The following is a 19,782-nucleotide window of genomic DNA, read 5'->3' on the forward strand; positions in this document are numbered from 1 at the left end:
AATTATCTGGGCTCATGCATACCAACCAAGGCGGCTGTTCCAAAGAAATCAGAACATGACGAGGAATGGCTCATCAGCAATGGCCTCCCTTACAAAAGTTTGGAAACACTGGTATCTCAACATGTACAAAGGTTCGATTGGTGAACAACTTATTTTTTCCATAGTGACTTATGGATGTGAATTGTGGGAAACTAATTCTGCTGACAAGAAGAAAATTCAAGCCTTTGAGATGTGGTGCTGGCAAAGACTCTTGCATATCTCCTGGATTGGGGGGAAAAAAAAGACACATGCTTATGTTAGAAATATTATTGGAGACCAGCAGACCCTGCTGTCAGAAATCAGTAGACACAAACTTATGCAGATTGGTCCCATCAGGCGCAGAGATGGAAGTAACCTCAAAAGTGGCAGGTTATCATAGTAGGGGACGACCAGCGAGTAGATGGATAAATGATTTGCGGTAGATCAATCAGAGTTCAGCCGCTGAGTGCTCAAAGCTAGCTATAGATCGAAGGCGTCCAAAAATTCTGCTACAATGTCACTAATATTCAGATGTGAATAAATGGATTTTACTTACGTAGGTCTTTATGGACTGGGATTAAAGAGGAGTGCTATTGAGTGAAAAATCATATTTTACTCAACAAATGTTCTTGCCTTTGTTACACACAACACCTGAGATTCGTAAAACAAAGGTTTAAAAACTAACCTGTTTGCGCTTTCTGTTTGTGTTTTGCATTTTCTCCATCTTGACCATTGGAAATAAACTAACCAGTTTCACTTTCAAGGTCTCGTATGCTAGCACATTGTTGCAAAGACTGGAGAATGTTTTAAAAAAAAATCTGTTTCCATGGAATTTCTTCAAAAGATGTGGAGACTTGGTTTTGTAAAGCCTTGTTTTTAACTGAATTTAATATGGACCATATTAGACTGAGTTCCTTCAACTTCCCTTCAAGTTGTGTTCACCCAAATGCTTTTGTTTTAATAGAAATTATAAATGAAATTAACTAACTAAAATAAAGCTAGAAAGGGGGGAGTGGGAAGACTTGCTTTCACTGCTGTGTTGAACAACGATTACACAGGGATTTGTTTAGGATTTTTCCAAGAGCTGAGCATTAAGTGTCGCTCGCCTGTTTTATTGAGTGGCTTCCTGTGTCTAATTGTTTGTTTCCTGTCATGAGTTTGGTAGTGATATCGCTGGAAGGGGTGTGTTCCTCTGTTTGAACCAGGTGAGTTTTCCCTGGGTGGGGTTGTTTATTCCTTCATTCTTAGTGTTGTTCAATCATATTACATCCCAATGCGTCACAGAATTATTGTGATCACCAGTCCCTTATCTCAATATGTGAAAAGTTCAGATTGAATCACATCAAGCTCTTTTGCCAAAGATACGATCCTTTGGTTTCAGCTTTGTTTGGGTGACCTTGATTTCATCTCTGTCTTCCCCGGTACAGGAGGTCTATAGGAATATTGCCATCCAGGAACCAAGCTAAAAGCATCATTGTGGGACCTCCGATGCTCAAATTCTAGTCTCCACTCTTTCTGAGGAATTAATTGCTAAGTGTCATGTCATGTGGCCACATCAGTCCGTTTTGATAAATATAACTGATTCTGTGAAATAATGTATGTTTATAACCCATCCTAGTGGAACACCTAATTTGTAGCCATTCTACCACATACACAAGGGCCTCTTACTTGCCAGGAGTAAGTCTTGCACTTGACATATTTCAATAAGAAATAAAAAATGGTCTGTGTAGATTCTTATTAATAGTCCCAGCATTCAACTTTCAAACCCTTTACACCTTTACTGGAGATTAGAGCTGTCAATTAATCACAGTTAACTCACGCGATTAACTAAAAAAAAATTAATCGCGATTAAAAAATTAATTGTGATTAAAAAAATTAATCGCGATTAATGGTAGTTTCAATCGCACTGTTAAACAATCGAATACCAATTGAAATGTATTAAATATTTTGGATGTTTTTCTACATTTTCGTACATGTATTCTGTGTTGTAATTGAAATCAAAGTGTGTATTATTTTTATTACAAATATTTGCACTGTAAAAGTGATAAAAGAAATAGTATTTTTCAATTCACCTCACACAAGTACTGTAGTGCAATCTTTGTTGTGAAAGTGTTACTTACAAATGTAGATTTTTTTGTTACATAACTGCACTCAAAAACAAAACCATGTAAAACTTCAGCGCCTACAAGTCCACTCAGTCCTACTTCTTGTTCAGCCAGTAACTAAGACAAACAAGTTTGTTTACATTTACAGGAGATAATGCTGCTCACTTCTTGTTTACAATGTCCTCTGAAAGTGAGAACAGATGTTCGCTTGGCACTTTTGTAGCCGGTATTGCACGGTATTTACGTGCCAGATATGCTAAACATTTGCATGCTGATGACGCTTGTTAAAAAAAAAAAAGCGTTAATTAAATTTGTGACTGAACTGCTGGGGGGGAGAATTGTATGTCCCCTGCTCTGTTTTACCTGCATTCTGCCATATATTTCATGTTCTAGCAGTCTCGGATGATGACCCAGCACATGTTGTTCGTTTTAAGAACACTTTCACTGCAGATTTGACAAAAGGCAAAGAAGATACCAATGTGAGATTTCTAAAGATAGCTACAGCAGCCGACCCAAGGTTTAAGAATCTGAAACGCCTTCCAAAATGTGAGATGGACGAGGTATAGAGCATGTTTTCAGACGTCTTAAAAGAGCAACACTCCAATGCAGAAACTACAGAACCTGAACCACCAAAAAGGAAAATTAACCTTCTGCTGGTGGCATCTAACTCAGATAATGAAAATGAATGTGCGTCAATCCGCACTACTTTGGATTGTTATCAAGCAGAACCCGTCATCAACATGGACGCATGTCCCCTGGAGTGGTGGCTGAAGCATGAAGGGATAAGTGAATCTTCAGTACATCTGGCACATAAATATCTTGCGACGCCAGCTACAACAGTGCCATGAGAGAGCCTGTTCTCACTTTCAGGTGACGTAAACAAGAAGCATTATCTCCTGAAAATATAAATAAACTTGTTTGTCTAAGCGATTGGCTGAACAAGAAGTAGGACTGAGTGGATTTGCAGGCTCTAAAATTTTACGTGGTTTTATTTTTGAATGCCGCTTCTCTTGTACATAATTCTACATTTGTAAGTTCAATTTTCATGATAAAGAGATTGCACTACAGTACTTGTATTAGGTGAATTGAAAAATACTATTTCTTTTTTTTACAGTGCAAATACTTGTAATCAAAAATAAATATAAAGTGACTACTGTACACTTTGTATTTTGTGTTGTAATTGAAATCAATATATTTGAAAATGTAGAAAACATCCAAAATATTTAAATAAATGGTATTCTATTGTTTAACAGTGCAATTAAACACAATTAATTTTTTTAATCGCTTGACAGCCCTACTGGAAATATTCAAATATATTATCCTCTCTTAATGAGTGAAGTCAGTTTTATAAAGTTCCTGAAGGGGGCACACTAACCCTCTGAGAAAACATGAAAGTACCAAATGACTCAGGTTAACTTACTCCGTGTTATCTTTGATCACATATAAAAGCTCACAGTTTACTTAGTGTCCTGGCAATGGACAGCCTTGGAGACTGAATTCCCTGTTAGCACAGAATTGATACAACACAGACAGTGTCAAAGTAACTTTCCTTTGTGTGTTGTCCTGCCAATGTGTCTCCACCTTGACTTGGAGGGACCACCTTTAGGGGTGAGAATGTGGTTAAATTTCTGTGTTCCGTTAACTTTTCATCGCTGATGCTGAGACTGCCAATCAAGGTTGCAGTTATAGCAGTGTTGTGTGACACAGACACCTATCAGGATCTCTACTGAAGGTCCATCAAATGATTTCATGTGAGCAGCTAAAGGGAAAAGCAAGTTCTGTTACCTACTAACCTGAGCTAAATTCAGACCAGGAACTAGCCCATATCCCATTACAAACGCCTGAGTTCCCTATGGGTACGATAACTTCACCTAATCCACTGAAGCATCGTAAGTGGACTTTCAGAGGAGCCGATGTGAAACTTTGTCTCTGGCCCCCTGAGAATGTTTCTCCTGCTCCTGTGCAGAATCAGCTATTAGAGGAGCTTGGGTTATATTTTTCCTCCCTATCACCAGACTGTGTATTTAACTCAGACTGATGCCTTTAAACTTCTTGCTCGGTTATTTAGTTTTGAGCTATAAAAGTTCCTAACTATGCTCTACGCACTTTTTACTTATAAAAGTGCACACACAACTCTCTGGATCACTACCCACATAAACAGCCCTCCCACCCTACCAGAGTAAGTGTCTTGGGTTTTTGCTCACCCATGATCCCAACTGAATTCATCTCGCAGGGAAAGCCCAGGCAAAAAGGCTTTGCGGGGTGCCCTGAAAGTAAGTGACGGTGGACCAATGTGGGGAGCAGAAAGGTCATGGCTCTGAAAATCAGAGATGTTCTCTCCTGGAAGACTTCAGATAGTTCTGGAGCTGAACAAGATACCAGAGCTTCCAGGTGTTTGACTATTCTGTTCAGCATTTTAATAAGATTTCTGTGCTTTTTCACAGGTCACTGTACTTGGGGAATGAACTGTAGGTTTATCCATCCTGGTGTGAACGACAAAGGGAACTACTCCTTGATCTCCAAACCAGACCCTTTCTCACCCAACGGCGCTCCTCCCATTGGCCCTCACCCACTGATGCCAGCAAACCCTTGGGTATGAACACACCGGTTTGCGTTTGTGGCTTCTGCATTTTTTGCTTGTTTAGATCTGCAGATACATTGCAGGCGCTGAAGGATTTGTTTTATTTGGGCTGTTAACTTAGCAAAATCAAATGTTCTTCTGGGATGCGTAATTCTTAAGAAGGCCCTTTTTACAACCTCTAGTAAATGGTAATAACTTTTCAGGAGTGCCCTACCACTTGTGCCCTGCTGATGTTTCGCCTGGATATTCGCGAACGTTCACAAAGCACCATTTTCCAATTCTAATATCAGCCTGTGTCTTTTTCCCTTTCCTTCTCATTTTTCTAACAGGGTGCGCCCGTAGTTGATGAAATTTTGCCCCCACCCCCTCCAGACCCTCCAACAGAAAGTGCCTGGGAGAGAGGACTCCGGCATGCTAAAGAGGTAACGCTTTCTGATTCATCTTCGTGAGCTAACAGGATAATGAAATATTACATGTTTTGTTTCAAGTAGATATCCAAACCCTAACTGTTCATGAGAATTGAACAGAAGAGGGACAGGTTAATTAGGAAGCAGATCCCTCACTAGTGCTGATGTGCCATTAGTAAGCTGAACTTTGCCCTCCATGCCTCAAAATTGTTGCTTCCTGAAAAAGCTTTTTATTGTGCCTCGTGACAGGTATTAAAAAAGGCAACGATGAGAAAAGAACAAGAGCCTGATTTTGAGGAGAAGCGGTTTACGGTGACCATTGGAGAAGACGAACGTGAATTCGACAAAGAGAATGAATTTTTCCGGGACTGGAATTATCGCATCACTAGAGATGTCCGAGATCCAGCGTAAGATGTGGCTTTGTGCTTGTATCCTTGCTTTTTGGAGTAGATGAGTGGGAAGTAATCCCTGAATGTCTGTTTGCAGTTAACCTTTCACTCCAATTGTGTAGAAATACACAGCCCTCTGAAGATTAGCCAAATGTATGTAACAACATCAGAAACACGCCAGCAAAAACTATAGGCCCTACTGTTACTTGGCATGCCTCAGCTTGGTCCTAGTTCAAAACCAGTTTTCCTTCTATGCTTTTTTAACTTTATTCCTTCAGAGTACTTTGCTCTTGTTTCTTCAGAGCCTGATATGCCAGTTTCATTGTCTTGTTGCATGTTGCATTTGTCATGTTAGTTTGGGCTAGTGATTTGTGTTCCTTTTGGTATTTACACAACTCAAACATACACTAAAAAGTGAATATCATGTGTGTGTACACACCAATACCCTGCATCACCAGAGCAGCAGTGACACCATCTTGACTGGGTTAATGCTTACTATAAGTCTAAGGGCAGCAATCATGGTTGGCATGGCACTAGATCAGCCTCTGACATCTTAGCCAGCCCTTGATTAATCATTTGATAGGTCACCAACCAGAAGACTTAACCTACATGCAGTCAGGACTTGCAGAGTGGGAAGATTTTGGGAATGGGAAATGTCTGAAACATCAAACCTGCAGGATTTTTGTGAGGTAAAACTAAGTGGGAGTGATGGAAACATCAGTCAGCACCCTGCTTTGGGGACTGGAAGCAGTTCATGGCTCCAGCAGGCAATATGACACCAGTTACCTTTAGGAGTTGGTTTTCTGGGGTTTTTTTAAGTCATATGGACTAGAAAATAATTTAAAAACATTAAGGCATAAGTTCCGCAGGAACTAAAGGGTAAGCCCTGGTGTGTGTAGACACCACACACACACACCCCCCGTACAAGAAAGCATTTGCCAAGCCTTGGTTGCAGCTACTTTGACTGTGGAGGAAATGAAAACATAAGAGGGGCAAATGAAACTGGTTGGTTGTTAGGTGCAGATTTGCCCTGGAATTAAACGTAATTCCTTTTCCACATTTTCACCATGAGAGGGACCATGCACCCAATTCTGCAGGTGGTTGCAGAACAGTAACTCCCTATATACAGTAAAAGCTAACGTCAGTCATTCTGTAACCTGCTTTTATTTGATTCTCATCTTAGCATATCTGCAACATTCCTCAAGTGGCATGTGACCAGGATTCATCACCAAATTTGGTCCGCTGGTTGGATCATTAGGTTCCCTGGCCCAGGACGGGTACTGACAGGGTGCACAACATGAACAACTGATCCATGCCCCTCTATTTGATTCTGAAAAACTTACACACGTAACCAGTACATGTTGTCCCTAATATTATTAACAGGTTAACTACAACGCCGGTATTACAGATTCTTAAATATCTACGTAGTCAAAGCCTGGATCGATAATTTCAGCCTGGGTTTTAACATTGTGTAAAACCTGTCCTCTTAAACCTACAAATATTCAGGTGGTTATTTTACAGAATTGAAGTAGTACTCAGCAGAGACCCCATCAAGAACAGTGCCCCATTTTGCTAGGCACTTGTACTCTCCTTAAATAGTTAGTTTAACCTTTTACTTGTGTGCAGCAGAGTTGAACAGAATTCATAAAACTATAATGAATTGAGTGCTGAAAAAGTGATCATCCAATTCATTCAGGAAATTCAAGAGGAACACTTCTGTCTAACCAGATTGATACAGGACATAACTTTTTCTCCTTAGTAATCTTTGTATGTTGAGCCGTTAAATTTAACTTGGAAAATGTCAGCAATTTTTAAGCCCTTAATCATTGCAAGAGCAAAGTAACATATCGCAGCAAATCCTAACTATTGAATATTTGGATCATCATGTTGATAGCTTGATTGTTTTGTGACATACAAAGATGGCTAAATAGTTCATGAATTTTTTTTTTCTCTTTTGAAAAATTATAGGGAGGTGGACGTCAAAGAAAACGTTAACTATGGGTAAGTGGTGGTTTGCTGATTTCAATACTGTACCAACATTTTCTGTAAGAAAATGAAAATGTTCCCTTATTTTCGTTTCACTTTTTCAAATTTCCTAGGCTACAGGCGATTGTCACAAGGTTGGCTGCAGCTGATCAATTGTTTGTGTATATTTCATTTTTGGATACTGCCACCTGTTGGCAGCAGATTATAAAATTTGAAGTTATGTCCTTAATTTTATAAATACACCTAAAAGGCAAAACAATGGTGTATGTTTCTATAACTACAACTTTACATAAATACCTTACAGGGATACCTTACAGGGAAGGGAGTGGAGAACAATGGGGTGGGGCTGGGTTAAAAAGTCAATTTTTCCCTTTAAAATTCCGTTCCTGAACACCAGGCGTCACTGAACCTGTTCTCTGCTAGCGGTGCAAGAATCTAGAACTGAATTCACTACCTGGTACCTGTAATTTGGAGCTGTATTATAAGTCATCACCATCTTCAGGCAGAAAAGTGAAAATCTTAGGCTATGTAAAAGTGTTGAAATAAATACATATAATAACTTGGCACCCAGGATAGCACTCAGATCTCGCTCTGCCCTAGCTTTTTGGCCACTTATATTCTACGGAGGGGTGGTGGTGGTGCTGTTACCCTTCCTATCTTTCAGGACGGGCTACTGAACTGAATATGGGATTGGAAGACAGGAGCTCTTGATTTCTAATCTTGGCTTTGCCACTGACTCCTGTGGCCTTGGAATTTACTTGAACCCTTATGCCTGGGGGAATTCGGCACTAAAAAATTTAAAATTCGGTGTATAATATGTTAAAATTCTGTGTGTCTTATTTGCCAAAATAACACAATTTAATCACGTCAGTTTCGATTATTTTTATGATTTATTGCAAAATATCTGTCAGCATGTATGTCTGTAACAGCAAAAAAGATTTAAGAAATATTTTTTGACAAATAGATTCCTTACTAGGCATATTATAACAGAACTTTTAGAAGTAATTCATTTAAAGTACAGTACAGATCTGTATTTCCTGCGCCCCACAGAAGCAGTGCAAAGGCTGGGGGGATTCGGGGTAATGGAGGAGCTGAGGAAGAGGGAAGTAATTGCTGGGCAGGAGTCTGGGAGTGAACCTGGAGGGTTTTTGGGTGTGGCTGGGAGAAAGGGGGACAGGGGAGGAGGAATTGTTAGGGAGGTGGGGAGCCTCCCCCTGGCCTCTCCCATTCAGTCAGGCACATCTGTCCAGTCCCCATGCACTCCCACTCAGCCACTCCTCTCCTCCGTTTTACTATGTGACTGTGCATCCCCACTCCTGTTCAGTCCCTGGCTCAATTCTGTCACCCACTAGCTCCTGTGCCCCTGCCCCAATCTGTCTCCCCCACTCCCTTCTGAACTCCAGTCTGTATGACCCCCAGCAGCCCCGTGTGTCCTGCGCTGTCTGTCTCTTCTCCCCCTGCCGCGCCACCTCACCTGGCCCTGCGGGCAGGGTGCCATGAGGAAAGCAGCCTCTCCTCCTCTCTTTCCATGGCTGGCTGCTCTGGCCCTGAGTCAGCTGCCCTTTCTTCTGGTGCCACAGCAGCCCCTGGTGTATGAAAGGTGTAATTGCAGCACCTCCCTAGCAGATTGTGTTTTCTGAAAAGAAAAAAGAAAATTTGCAGGGGACCATAAATTCTGCGCGTGCACAGTGGCACAGAATTCCCCCTGAAGTGAACTCTGTACCCATTTTCTCATCTGTAAAATAAGTATAATAGTGGCTACCTGCCATCTGATTTGCAAGGATTAGTTGTTGTTGGGTACATGCCATAAAGATACCAGGTAGAATTAGTAAAGCTGTTCTAACGGAGGAAGCTTTGCATACTAGAAGACTGGTGGCTTTTAGACTCTTTGCCCCATAAGAAAAATGTCTGCATGTGGCATATTTTTCTCTCACTAGAAAGCTCTGCCAACATGCTTGTTCCTGGTACGTTCACAAGTGTCATAGACACATCACATCTGCGGACACAGCAGTAGGAGACTCCAGGGTCTGTTCTACTTTCCATGTCCCTGGGTAACCTCCCTTGATGGGAGCTGCACATGTGCACTGAGGAGAAAATATGCTAAACCCTAAATGGGGTGGGGTGGGAAGTGTGCTCTGTTACACCAACATAAATATACGAAATAACCTTTGTAGAAATCAAATGAAGTTACTCTAGATTCACCCCAGTTGAACTGAGAGCAGAATTTGACCTGTAGAGTTATGTATGTTTATGAGAACATGCTTTTCTAAGTTTTGTTTTATTGTAATATTTAGAAGCTTTCTGAACCTCTTCCCAGATACATATAAGTTAATCTCTGAATATTTTTCCCTGTTTATGTTTAATATTTTTCCCTGTTTATGAAAACATGCTTAGCCTTTTCATTTATAAATGCAACAATTTTCCTAATGTGCAGATGATATTTACCTATTTAATCTTCTCCCTTTTCTCAATGTAGGCTTGATTCCTATACAGATCCCTATTATGATTATGAAATAGAACGGTTCTGGCGTGGTGGGCAATATGAGAACTTTCGGGTACAATACACAGACCCAGACCCATATCGTAACTACAGAGTAAGTAAGGTAACATGCACCCTTTCCTGAGCTTTGCATTCTCTCTTCCTCCAGGTACTTCACATACGTTTGTTTTAAATTATAATATAGGAAGTATGTTGGCATTAGATTTTTTTTCTCTTTTGGCAGACTGTGTAGACAAGACATTTCCTTAATCTCTAAAACGATTCAGTCATTAATTATTTATCTAAGTTCTGACAATGTGTAGAGTACTGTACAAGACAAATATACTGGCCCTGTCCTGCTGAGTTCACACTCTGTCTTTTCGATAAGGCAGAACTCAGTGGCACAACCCCCATCTGAATGTGTTAGTTCGATATCCTTTGTCATTTACATCTGGGGGTGGAGAAGGCATTTGACAGATGGGGGTAGTATTTGGGGGCCTTGCAAAGAAGTGAGTCTAAAAGAGGGATTTGAATGAAGACCAGTCTGCATGAGCATTGTCCACTGGGACAGAAAAAAAAGGATGGATTTGGGTGTGTGTGTGTTATGTACACAAGGAGACTCTCACCAGGATAAATGGGTATTTAAGAAATGTAATACCCATTACTATAATTGGGCATTGCGTACAGCTGTCACTTTGCATTGAGATGAGGGAGACAGCAGCTTTCACTGGTCTGCTGCTAGAATCCAGGGGGCATCTCCTTGTTACATTGTTGCACCCGACTTGCTTGCAGAATGAAAGCTCAGAGTGTTTTCATTGAAAATGTTCTTATTTCCATTCCATATTCCAAAGGCTGTTTGGCACTTGTTGCCAGGCCACAGACTCTAGTGCCGTGGGACGCATTGGTAATGAGAACTAATTTTGCCCGACGCTAAGCTTTTCCGCTGTATTCGTTATACAAAAGAACAGCAGTAGCTGTTTGTTTTTTTCCTGTAAACTTAAATAATAACTTTTCTAAATCTGAACATCTCGGAAGTCTGAAAGTGGCCAGTCCTCAGTGCAATTTTTGGTGCTATGTCATCCGGTTATTTATATTATGCTTATGTGCAAAATTCAGGAATTGCTAATGGGTCAGTGTAGCAACATGATGCAGTGATCTTCTCCCTAAGATAGGTGAACAGCCACATACATATTACTTTCTTCTCAAGGGAAGCCTTCTAGATAATGGACCATGGTCATCTTTGATGACTCTGTTGCCTTTAGTGAAGTTAGATGAACCTGATGCTGTGTTTTATGTCTCTTTATTCTGAAACATTATGGCAAACACAAACTCCATTAGTCCCCCTGATGCCCTGCTGTAACTTTGGCGAGCTAGTATAATTGTTTCCAATTTGAGACTTTAAAACCTCACACTTTCATTAGTGAGGAGATGTAACCATGGAAGTGATGTAAAAGTGTCTTTTGTTTTGTTTATACAAGGAAAGAGAAAGAGAACGGGAAAGGGAAAGAGAGAACCGGCAGCGAGAGCGGGAACGGGAACGAGAGAGAGAACGGGAGCGGGAGCGACGACAGAGAGAGAGAGAACGAGAGAGGGAACGGGAGCGTGACAAGGAACGCCAGCGAAGGAAAGAAGAGTGGGAGAGAGAGAGGGAGCGAGTGAAGAGAGATGAAAAAGACAGACAACACAGAGACCGGGACAGAGATCGGGACCGGGACAGAGAGAGGGAACGTGAAAAGGAAAAAGAAAAACCAAAGCCTAGATCACCGCAGCCACCGAGGTATGTGCTCCTCTACTGATGCGTGGTTTTGTTTGGTACTATTTTAACTGTGGATTAACCAGAGACGCACCAAACAGGGAGAGGGGTTGTATGCTCTTTGGGTCTCTATCGTCTGCTGCCCTAAGTGGGAAAAGCAGTAGTTCCAAGGGATGTGCGCTAACCATAGGGAATATGCTTTGCCAGCATGTAAATGGAGCTAAAGCAACGTCAGATTAGAGCTTCAAGGGCATTCACCATTGCTGGCTGTACATAGAGAAGAGAACTTCTGGGTGGAGGTGTTCAGGGTGTCTTTGGTGTGTACCTGGGAGGAGTCTAGACTGTGTAGAGCTGTGGAATCCAGAGCCATGGTAATGGAGTTTTGTGAGCCTCTCAGAAGTCTAGCTGGCTGCACACAGGACATGGAAGCATTGACATCGGCTCCTTCTGTGGCCTTGGCAAATGACTCTTGGCAAGAATCCAGGATGGATTGGGCATTTTTATAGATAACAAAAATATCCAGTGTTCTAGTTAATACTAAAAACAGGGGATTGGAAGGCATGTAAAGCCTCAATTTTCAGGGATTAAGCCAATCTCTGTTATGAATTAGGATGAGATTTCCTGGTGCGGGGGAGGGGGCTACTCATATCGGCCAGTTGCAGGGTTTCTTGCACCTTCCTCTGAAACCTCTAGTGCTAGCCACAGTCAGAGTACTAGATCCTGCTTGGGAATTCCTGTGTTCCTGTTTCCCAATCTGTCAACTAAATTACTGGCCACAATAACTCACAAGTGGGTTTGGATTAATTGTAAAGCACTCTCTGTAAATATTAGAGCTGATTGGGGAAAAAAATAGAATTTTCATCCCTTGGGAAATTCTGATATTGCAACACCTGTTTTCATCCTATGTCAGAGAAAAAATAAAATATCAAAACCTTTTGCAAAATTAAAAGTTCAGTAAAACTTCAGTTAAAAAATGTTGAAATATTTGGGAAATGGGTGGGAGATGTAGTCAAGGAGCAAGGCCCATGGGGGAAATGCATGCCTGAGGGACCCAGAACTGCATCTCCTGCGATGCACATGTGGCTGAGCCACAATGGTGCCTCAGTCATAGAGACTGCAGTGCATCATGGAAGAGTTAGTCCATCTGAGGAGCTGGGCCTCTAGGGGTGAATTGAGACCATGAGTGACCCAGAACTACAGCTCCCACATAGTGCTGCCGTGGCTCAAGTAAGTGCAGAGATTAATGTCGACCCAACCCAAAATGACACTTTTAGATTTTCCTGATAGAAAATTTTGATGTATTTTTAAATGAAATCCCATTTTCCAACAGGAAAACATTTTATTAATAATCTTTCTGCTATCCCTAATAAATACTAAGTGTTCCAGTGTGTTATCAATATGGTTATATTAATGTAAAAAACTGCAGTTAAAACACAGATGTTAGAAGTAACGAATATAAATATGCCGTTTAATTACCTCAGTTGCCACTCGTTCATCTTAGGCTGCTGGTTCACATCCGCGCTAGGTCAGTGAGGGCCAAGATCTTGTTATCTATAATTGTTTGACTCATGATGCAAGTTGATTACCTCACTTCTAAAATGCCAATGTTAGTCTCGTTTGTCGACTGATCTTATGACCATGCCCATGGGCACAGATGTGAGACTACAGACTGAATGGTGCCATGGAGACTAAACTACCTTCTGTGGCACTAGAGGTAGTTCTGCCCCAAGTCAGGGGTAGGATGCCCAAGGACTTGCTGGGGATAACTATGGCACTCTTCACCAACCTTAAATTCAATTAACCGCCTCCTCCTGAAAACCGTTCATGGGTCTGAATAGTGGATGCTATCACCATAGCAGGAAGGTTAGGCTCATGGTCTTGCGGTACTCTTCTTGATCTTTACACGCTTTATGGATTTGATTTTTCCCAGCGAACAACCTCTCCTGGTTCACAGTGATCTGTGAACTACATATCAACTCCCTAAACCAGATTTCTTCAAGATAGGTCTGTGTCTGATAAATAAAGAAATACACCAGGGGAAGCTGTGTGTGTTCCTGGCCTTATTTTCATCTGATACAAAGCACACTGATCCAAACGGTTCCAATAATCTGATTGCTTTTGGCTCAATATCTGCTATTTCTAGGAACTGTTGATTGACAAATCTACTCGTTCATACCCATTCCTGTCTCAGCCAGTAATTACAAGAAATAGATAAAGGTCAAGCAAAGCTTCGATCAGAAGTTACAGGGAAAACCAAACAGGAACTTGTTTTGGCTTCCTTTGTAGGTTGGTTTAAAACAAAAAACAAAAACAAATCACCTCTCCGAATGTTAGAAACGAGGTGGCTATTGTGCTGTTTTCAGCGCTAGCATTGTTGCACATAGCATAGATGTAAAATTTAATGCTTTAAAATCTGACACAAACCCTTAAATGAAGGGCGATAACTGTTTTATAAGGTAACAGATATGGAGTGAAGCAATAGGAATATTTAACAGTAAGCTGCTGTCTGAGAATCTCTTTATCTTGTTTCCAATGGAGATGATGCTCCAATTGAAGACTCCTGCAGGTTAGAAGTACTCTTATGTAAGCAGTCAAATCCCTAGTTTCTGCTGTTTGGACTCTCCTCTTGATCCACTCGCTCTGTTACATGTACGAGGGTTTGGGTTTATTGGCAGTAGAAAGAGAAATGCAGGAAAGCAAATAAAATAAAGGAAGCTGCAGGTTAAATCCTAGGGATTCTTTACCCAGGAGATTGCTGCACGGCAAGCCAGTGTGTGACTACAGCACACTAGCTTGCCGTGCAGTAACATCCCATGTGGATGCTGCTACAGTGTACTCAAAGTTCGGTAATGTGCTTTGACATGCTGCTGTTTGCAATGCACATTTAAAGTGTGGTTGTAATCTGAAACACGAGCATATTTATATAAATTTGCTCTATTTACACATTTTTGCCAGCCCTTTAAACTCCACCTAGCATGTAGTGCACCTAGCACCTGCCCCAATAAGAATTCGACCAACTCCCCTACCTCCATTACATACAAATAACTCAGCGCTATTTATAGAACTGAGTTCTGATTTTACTATTCTCTGAATAAACCATTTACAAAGTTTAATACGTAACATCTTAGCAATTGCCTCATTTTTAACTGTCATGCCTCTCCCTCATAGGGGAAGTAATTCTGTGCTCTTAGTTTATTTATAGACTCTTGTGCTTTCCCTAATGTGTTAAATCACAACCTGTTGGCAATTCCAGCCTCTTTCATAGTTCTTGGCTGCTGATATTCAATGCCTCCCTGTCACGTGGCTTTTTGACGTTGAAGACTATTGGCGTTCCAAGCTCATATGAAATTCCTCAGGCAGGCAATCATCAGGTAGCACTCTGGCAGGCACTGCAGCAGTGAAGCCGGACATTGCATAATAAACAGATTCCCATTTCCAGCTGGAATGTGAATAATTCTCCTTGGCTCATTAGTGACTAAAGAGCTCTGAAAGCCCAGTTCCACAGAGACCATGCCAAAAGCATGATGCAACTATTGAAATACTAAGGATCTTTGGCATTGGTGTACCAAGGACAACTATAATTACTAGTAAATGGCATTCAGTGCATTAACACAGGAGTTTCCCCAAAGGAAGTTAATAGAACAGAAACTATGACCAGCAAAATGTAAGATGGAAATTGAGAGGGATGGAAGAGGATTTGAAGATCAAATACCCAGAAACGTAAAAACAAATCTGACACTTTAAGTATTTGGAGTCTGGTGCAGTGGCCCCCCTGCCAGCAAAGGGAGTAGTTGAGAATGGTGATGCTGCTAAGAATCATTACATCCGTCTTCACCATGGGGGATAGTTATAACCCTTTTTCTAAAATGGATAGTAAAAGCAAATATTGAATGATGTCCTCTTAAAGTCCAGGGCGCCAGAAGGGGCCATTGTGATCATCCAGTCTGATCTCCTCTACAGCACAGGTCAGAGAATTGCCCCAAAATAATTCCTAGAGCAGAGCGATTAGATGTTTTTCTAAAATTGATTTAAAAGTTGCCACTGATGGAGAATCTGCCATGACCGTTGGTAAATTGTTCCAATGGTTAATAATTCTCACCATTAAAATAGTCACACCTTATTTCCAGTCTGAATTTGTCTAGCTTCAACTTCCAGCCATTGGATCATGTTATACCTTTCTCTGCTAGACTGAAGAGCCCATTATTAAATACTTTGATTAGATATTAAATCAAGTCACCCCTTAACCTTCTCTTTGTTAAGCTAAATAGATAGACTTAAGGAGCTTAATCACTATAAGGCAGGTTTTCTAATGCTTTAATCATTCTTGTGGCTCTTGTCTGAACCCTCTCTAATTTATCAACATCCTTCTTGAAATCTGGACCCCAGAACTGGACACAGGATTCCAGCAGCAGTCACACCAGTGCCAAATACAGAGGTCAAATAACCTCTCTGCTCCTTCTCAAGATCCCCCTTTTTATGCATCCAAAGATTGCCGTAGCTCTTTTGGCCACAGCGTGTCACACTGGTGTCACACATGTTCAGCTGATCATCCAACACAACTCCCAGATCTTTGTCAGAGTCACTGCTTCCCAGGATAGAGTCTCCCATCCTGTAAGTATGGCCTACATTCTTTGTTCCCTGATGTAGACGTTTTATGTTTAACTGTATTAAAACATATACTGTTTGATTGACCCCATCTTACCAGCAATTCAGATCACGCTGTACCAGTGACCTGTCCTCTGTATTGTTTACCAGTCCTCCAGTTTTTGTGTCATCTGCAAACTTGAGCAGTGATGATTTTGTTTCCTTCCAGGTCATTAATATAAATGTTAAATAGCATAGGGCCAAGAGCCAGTCCCTGTGGGACCCCAGTAGAAATACCTGTTCAATCATGACTCCCCATTTACAGTTATGTTTTGAGACCAATCAGTTAGCGAACTTTTAATCCATGTAATGTGTGCCACGTTCATTTTATGTCTGTCTAATTTTTAATTAAAATGTCATCCACTATCAAATCAAATGCCTTACAGAAGTATCAGCACTGTTACCTTTATCAACCAAACTTGTAATCTCATAAAAGAAATCAAGTTAATTTGACAAAATCCATTTTCCATAACCCATGTTGACTGGCATTAATTATATTACCCTTCTTTAATTCTTTATTAATCAAGTCCTGTGTCACCTGCTCCATTATCTTTCCCGGGATCAACATCAGGCTGACAGGCCTATAATTACACAAGATTATCCTGTTCACTCTTTTTAATTATTAGCTTTCTTCCAGTCTTCTGACACTTCCCCTGGTTCCAGACTTACTGAAAATCAACATTAACAGTCCAGCAAGCTCCCCAGCCAGCTCTTTTAAAACTCTTGAATGCAAGTTATCTGGACCTGCTGATTTAAAAATGTCTTACTCGTGTAGCTGCTGTTTAACATCCTACCGAGATACTAGTGGACTGGAAGGAGTGTCATCGTATATGACATGACTATATCATCTGGGTTTTTTCCAAATACAGAACAGAAATATTTATTGAACACTTCTGCCTTTTCTGCATTATTATGATAATTCTGCCATTTCCATCTAGTAATGACCCAATACCATTGTCAGGATTCTTTTAGTTCCTAGAATCTTTAAAAACTCCGTATTGACCTTAATTCTGCTGGCCATAGATTTCTCCTGGTGTCCTTTTGCTGCTTATATCAATTTTCTCAGTACCGCAGGGCCAAAAATTAAGTCCTCCACCCAGCTTCCCACACAACTCACTGAAAAAACTAGCAGGGATTTTTTTTTTTGGAGGATCAGTATCACCCCAAAAAAATACAAATGTATTTGTACATTTATGGAAATCTTGAGCTAGTTTGTGATCCGAGATGAAAATAACTTGTATCGTGACAGTTACTCTCTGTGGTGGGTGCATTAGAGAATAGTATAACTTTCTGAGTTGAGAACCAACCAGTGCAGTTGCATCTGGTCACCCACAGTGTGCAAACTGGAAAGTGTTAGAATAGGGCTGATCCCGGAAGAAAGTGGTTCAAAATAAGGCAATGCAAACTGAGCGTGATTCACAACTGTGAGACACATGCCGTTGCAACCTGTCAGAGCTGGCATTCAGCAAGAAGAGTTCATAATTTTCAGTGCTCCTCGGTCAGTGTTTTCTTTCCTAGTAGGTCTTGGTTAACCACCTCTGCATTGCTGTTTGATTTCAATTGCTTTTGTGTCCTTTCTGGGTAGATACTGTGTATTATAACAGCTGGTATTATCTCAGAAATGCAGCACAATATTCTATTGTAGTCAGTAACAGGATTTCATCCTAATATACAAAATTGTGTGACGGGCTGGGGTTTGCATCTAACATCCCTTTTTGTTTTGTGAGTAATCTTAGCTGTCGTGTTGAAGCATTGCTAGATTAAAAACTTCTAAACATTCCATTTTAAAAATCTCACATTTTTGACAAACGTAGACTATTAATGATGATGTAGAAAATGTTTCCTTCTTCCTATTTGTTTTCTCTGACACTTTATATTTTAGCCTAGGCACGGAAGATCGGCTAGTCAGTGTCAGTTCTGTTAAGTCTGCCTCACAGTCAAGTTCATGGACTAGCACACTGCTGCAATGTTGCTGCGGAGAAATGATTTTTTTAGAATTAATGGAACTTTTAAAAGGTTTCAGTGAAAATGTTTCCATTGACGGTAGCTTTTGTTAAAGTTTAGCATCCCTGTAAAGACTTCCTACCTATACAGGCTTGTCCACCACTTTCACAATAAAAACGAAAGATTTTTGTGAACATAAGCTGGGATCAGCAAGTGGCTTGTGTGACTTGAATGTGGACCTAAGGGAGTACCTAAGAGGACCTTCTCTTAGTTGCCGTTCAAAGCTGGAATTACTAGAAAGAATGTGTGCCGCTCTTATAAAATTACTGTAAAGAATGAGACAGAGTGACTAGACACTTTCACTTGTACCCCCACAACAGAGAAGGCTGTAGCTCTAAAGTGTCAAATACCCAGCCCGCAAGACAGGTCCCGTTTCCTAAATATATTTATACCAGTCTCGGTGATAGATTCCGATTCTACAGAATGAAAGCGTCTGCTTTATTGAATTTTAGAGTTTGTCCTTTGTGGTTTTGAAGAAAAGCTTCCAGACACGATGGACATAGTTCTGTCTTGGCCTGAAATGCTCCAAGAGATGCAAACTGTTCCTATCCATTTCAGTGGCACATTAACATTTATAATTGATAGCACTGCAAGGAACAGATTTTCACACCTGTGCCCGAACTGGGTAATTGCACATGCAAATGACCAAATTTGAAGTCATTAATCTCCCATAGCATACTAAGAGACTTAAAAATCTGGTAATACACATATATACAGATCTTAATTTTATATATATATTTTAAGTGACTAAACCTTAATGGCTGTTCAGACAAACACTTCCAAACATTCCTTGGTTTTTATTTCCTGCTGTAAAATTCCATTGTACGTTGCTGGAGAATGTGTGCTGATGTCAATGCACTTTAAAATTTTACCTTCCTGCTAGAAAATAATTATTTTCAAATAATAAAGATGGAGTTTCCTCTTTCAAAAACGGAAATGTAGGTACACTTCAGAACAATAGCCCTGAAGCTTTTGACATCACTTGGTATTGTTGTGTGATAAGATTGCATTACCTGTGGTAGACTGATGTCATATGTGGGGGAGGGGAAGGAAGCACTTTCTCTAAGTTATTTTCCTGGCCGTAGATTAGAAATGCTTACAATAATTTGCATAAATACATTGGGGGGAGAACTTGGGGCACGAGGTTAGACTTCCTCTTTTAATTTCCTCATGGATTTAAATGACATGCTTCAACAAAGTCCTAGAATTGGATTGTTTGAGAGCTGCAGATTAAGCTGTGTGCAGTGGTGATCGGCAGTCTGACTGCATTTCCAGCATGGTTAGCTTTATTCCATGTTCTTTCCCTGGCAAAAACAAGCTCAGCCTGAATCCTTTTCTTGATCACCACAATTTGAAATTCCAAATTAATGTGTCTTCCGTTTTCTACAACTGACATCTAGTCACTTTAGGGATTAA

General features: G+C 40.6%; 1 protein-coding gene across 8 annotated transcripts in view; it reads left to right on the top strand.

The window, feature by feature from the left end:
- The window catches only part of ZC3H18 (zinc finger CCCH-type containing 18), a 58,862-nt gene that overhangs the window by 18,150 nt on the left and 20,930 nt on the right, over window positions 1-19,782 (top strand). For 7 of the 8 annotated variants that reach the window (XM_074968897.1, XM_074968898.1, XM_074968895.1 and 4 more), the window contains 6 exons: window positions 4,568-4,716; window positions 5,034-5,126; window positions 5,361-5,518; window positions 7,469-7,501; window positions 9,963-10,089; window positions 11,444-11,742. In XM_074968897.1, coding sequence (XP_074824998.1) covers window positions 4,568-4,716; window positions 5,034-5,126; window positions 5,361-5,518; window positions 7,469-7,501; window positions 9,963-10,089; window positions 11,444-11,742 — 859 coding nt within the window. The remainder of the gene's footprint in view (window positions 1-4,567; window positions 4,717-5,033; window positions 5,127-5,360; window positions 5,519-7,468; window positions 7,502-9,962; window positions 10,090-11,443; window positions 11,743-19,782) is intronic. The other variant, XM_074968900.1, reaches the window with a different exon arrangement.

This window comes from Natator depressus, chromosome 12 (genome assembly GCF_965152275.1).
Source record: "Natator depressus isolate rNatDep1 chromosome 12, rNatDep2.hap1, whole genome shotgun sequence".
NCBI classification, from domain to species: domain Eukaryota; kingdom Metazoa; phylum Chordata; order Testudines; family Cheloniidae; genus Natator; species Natator depressus.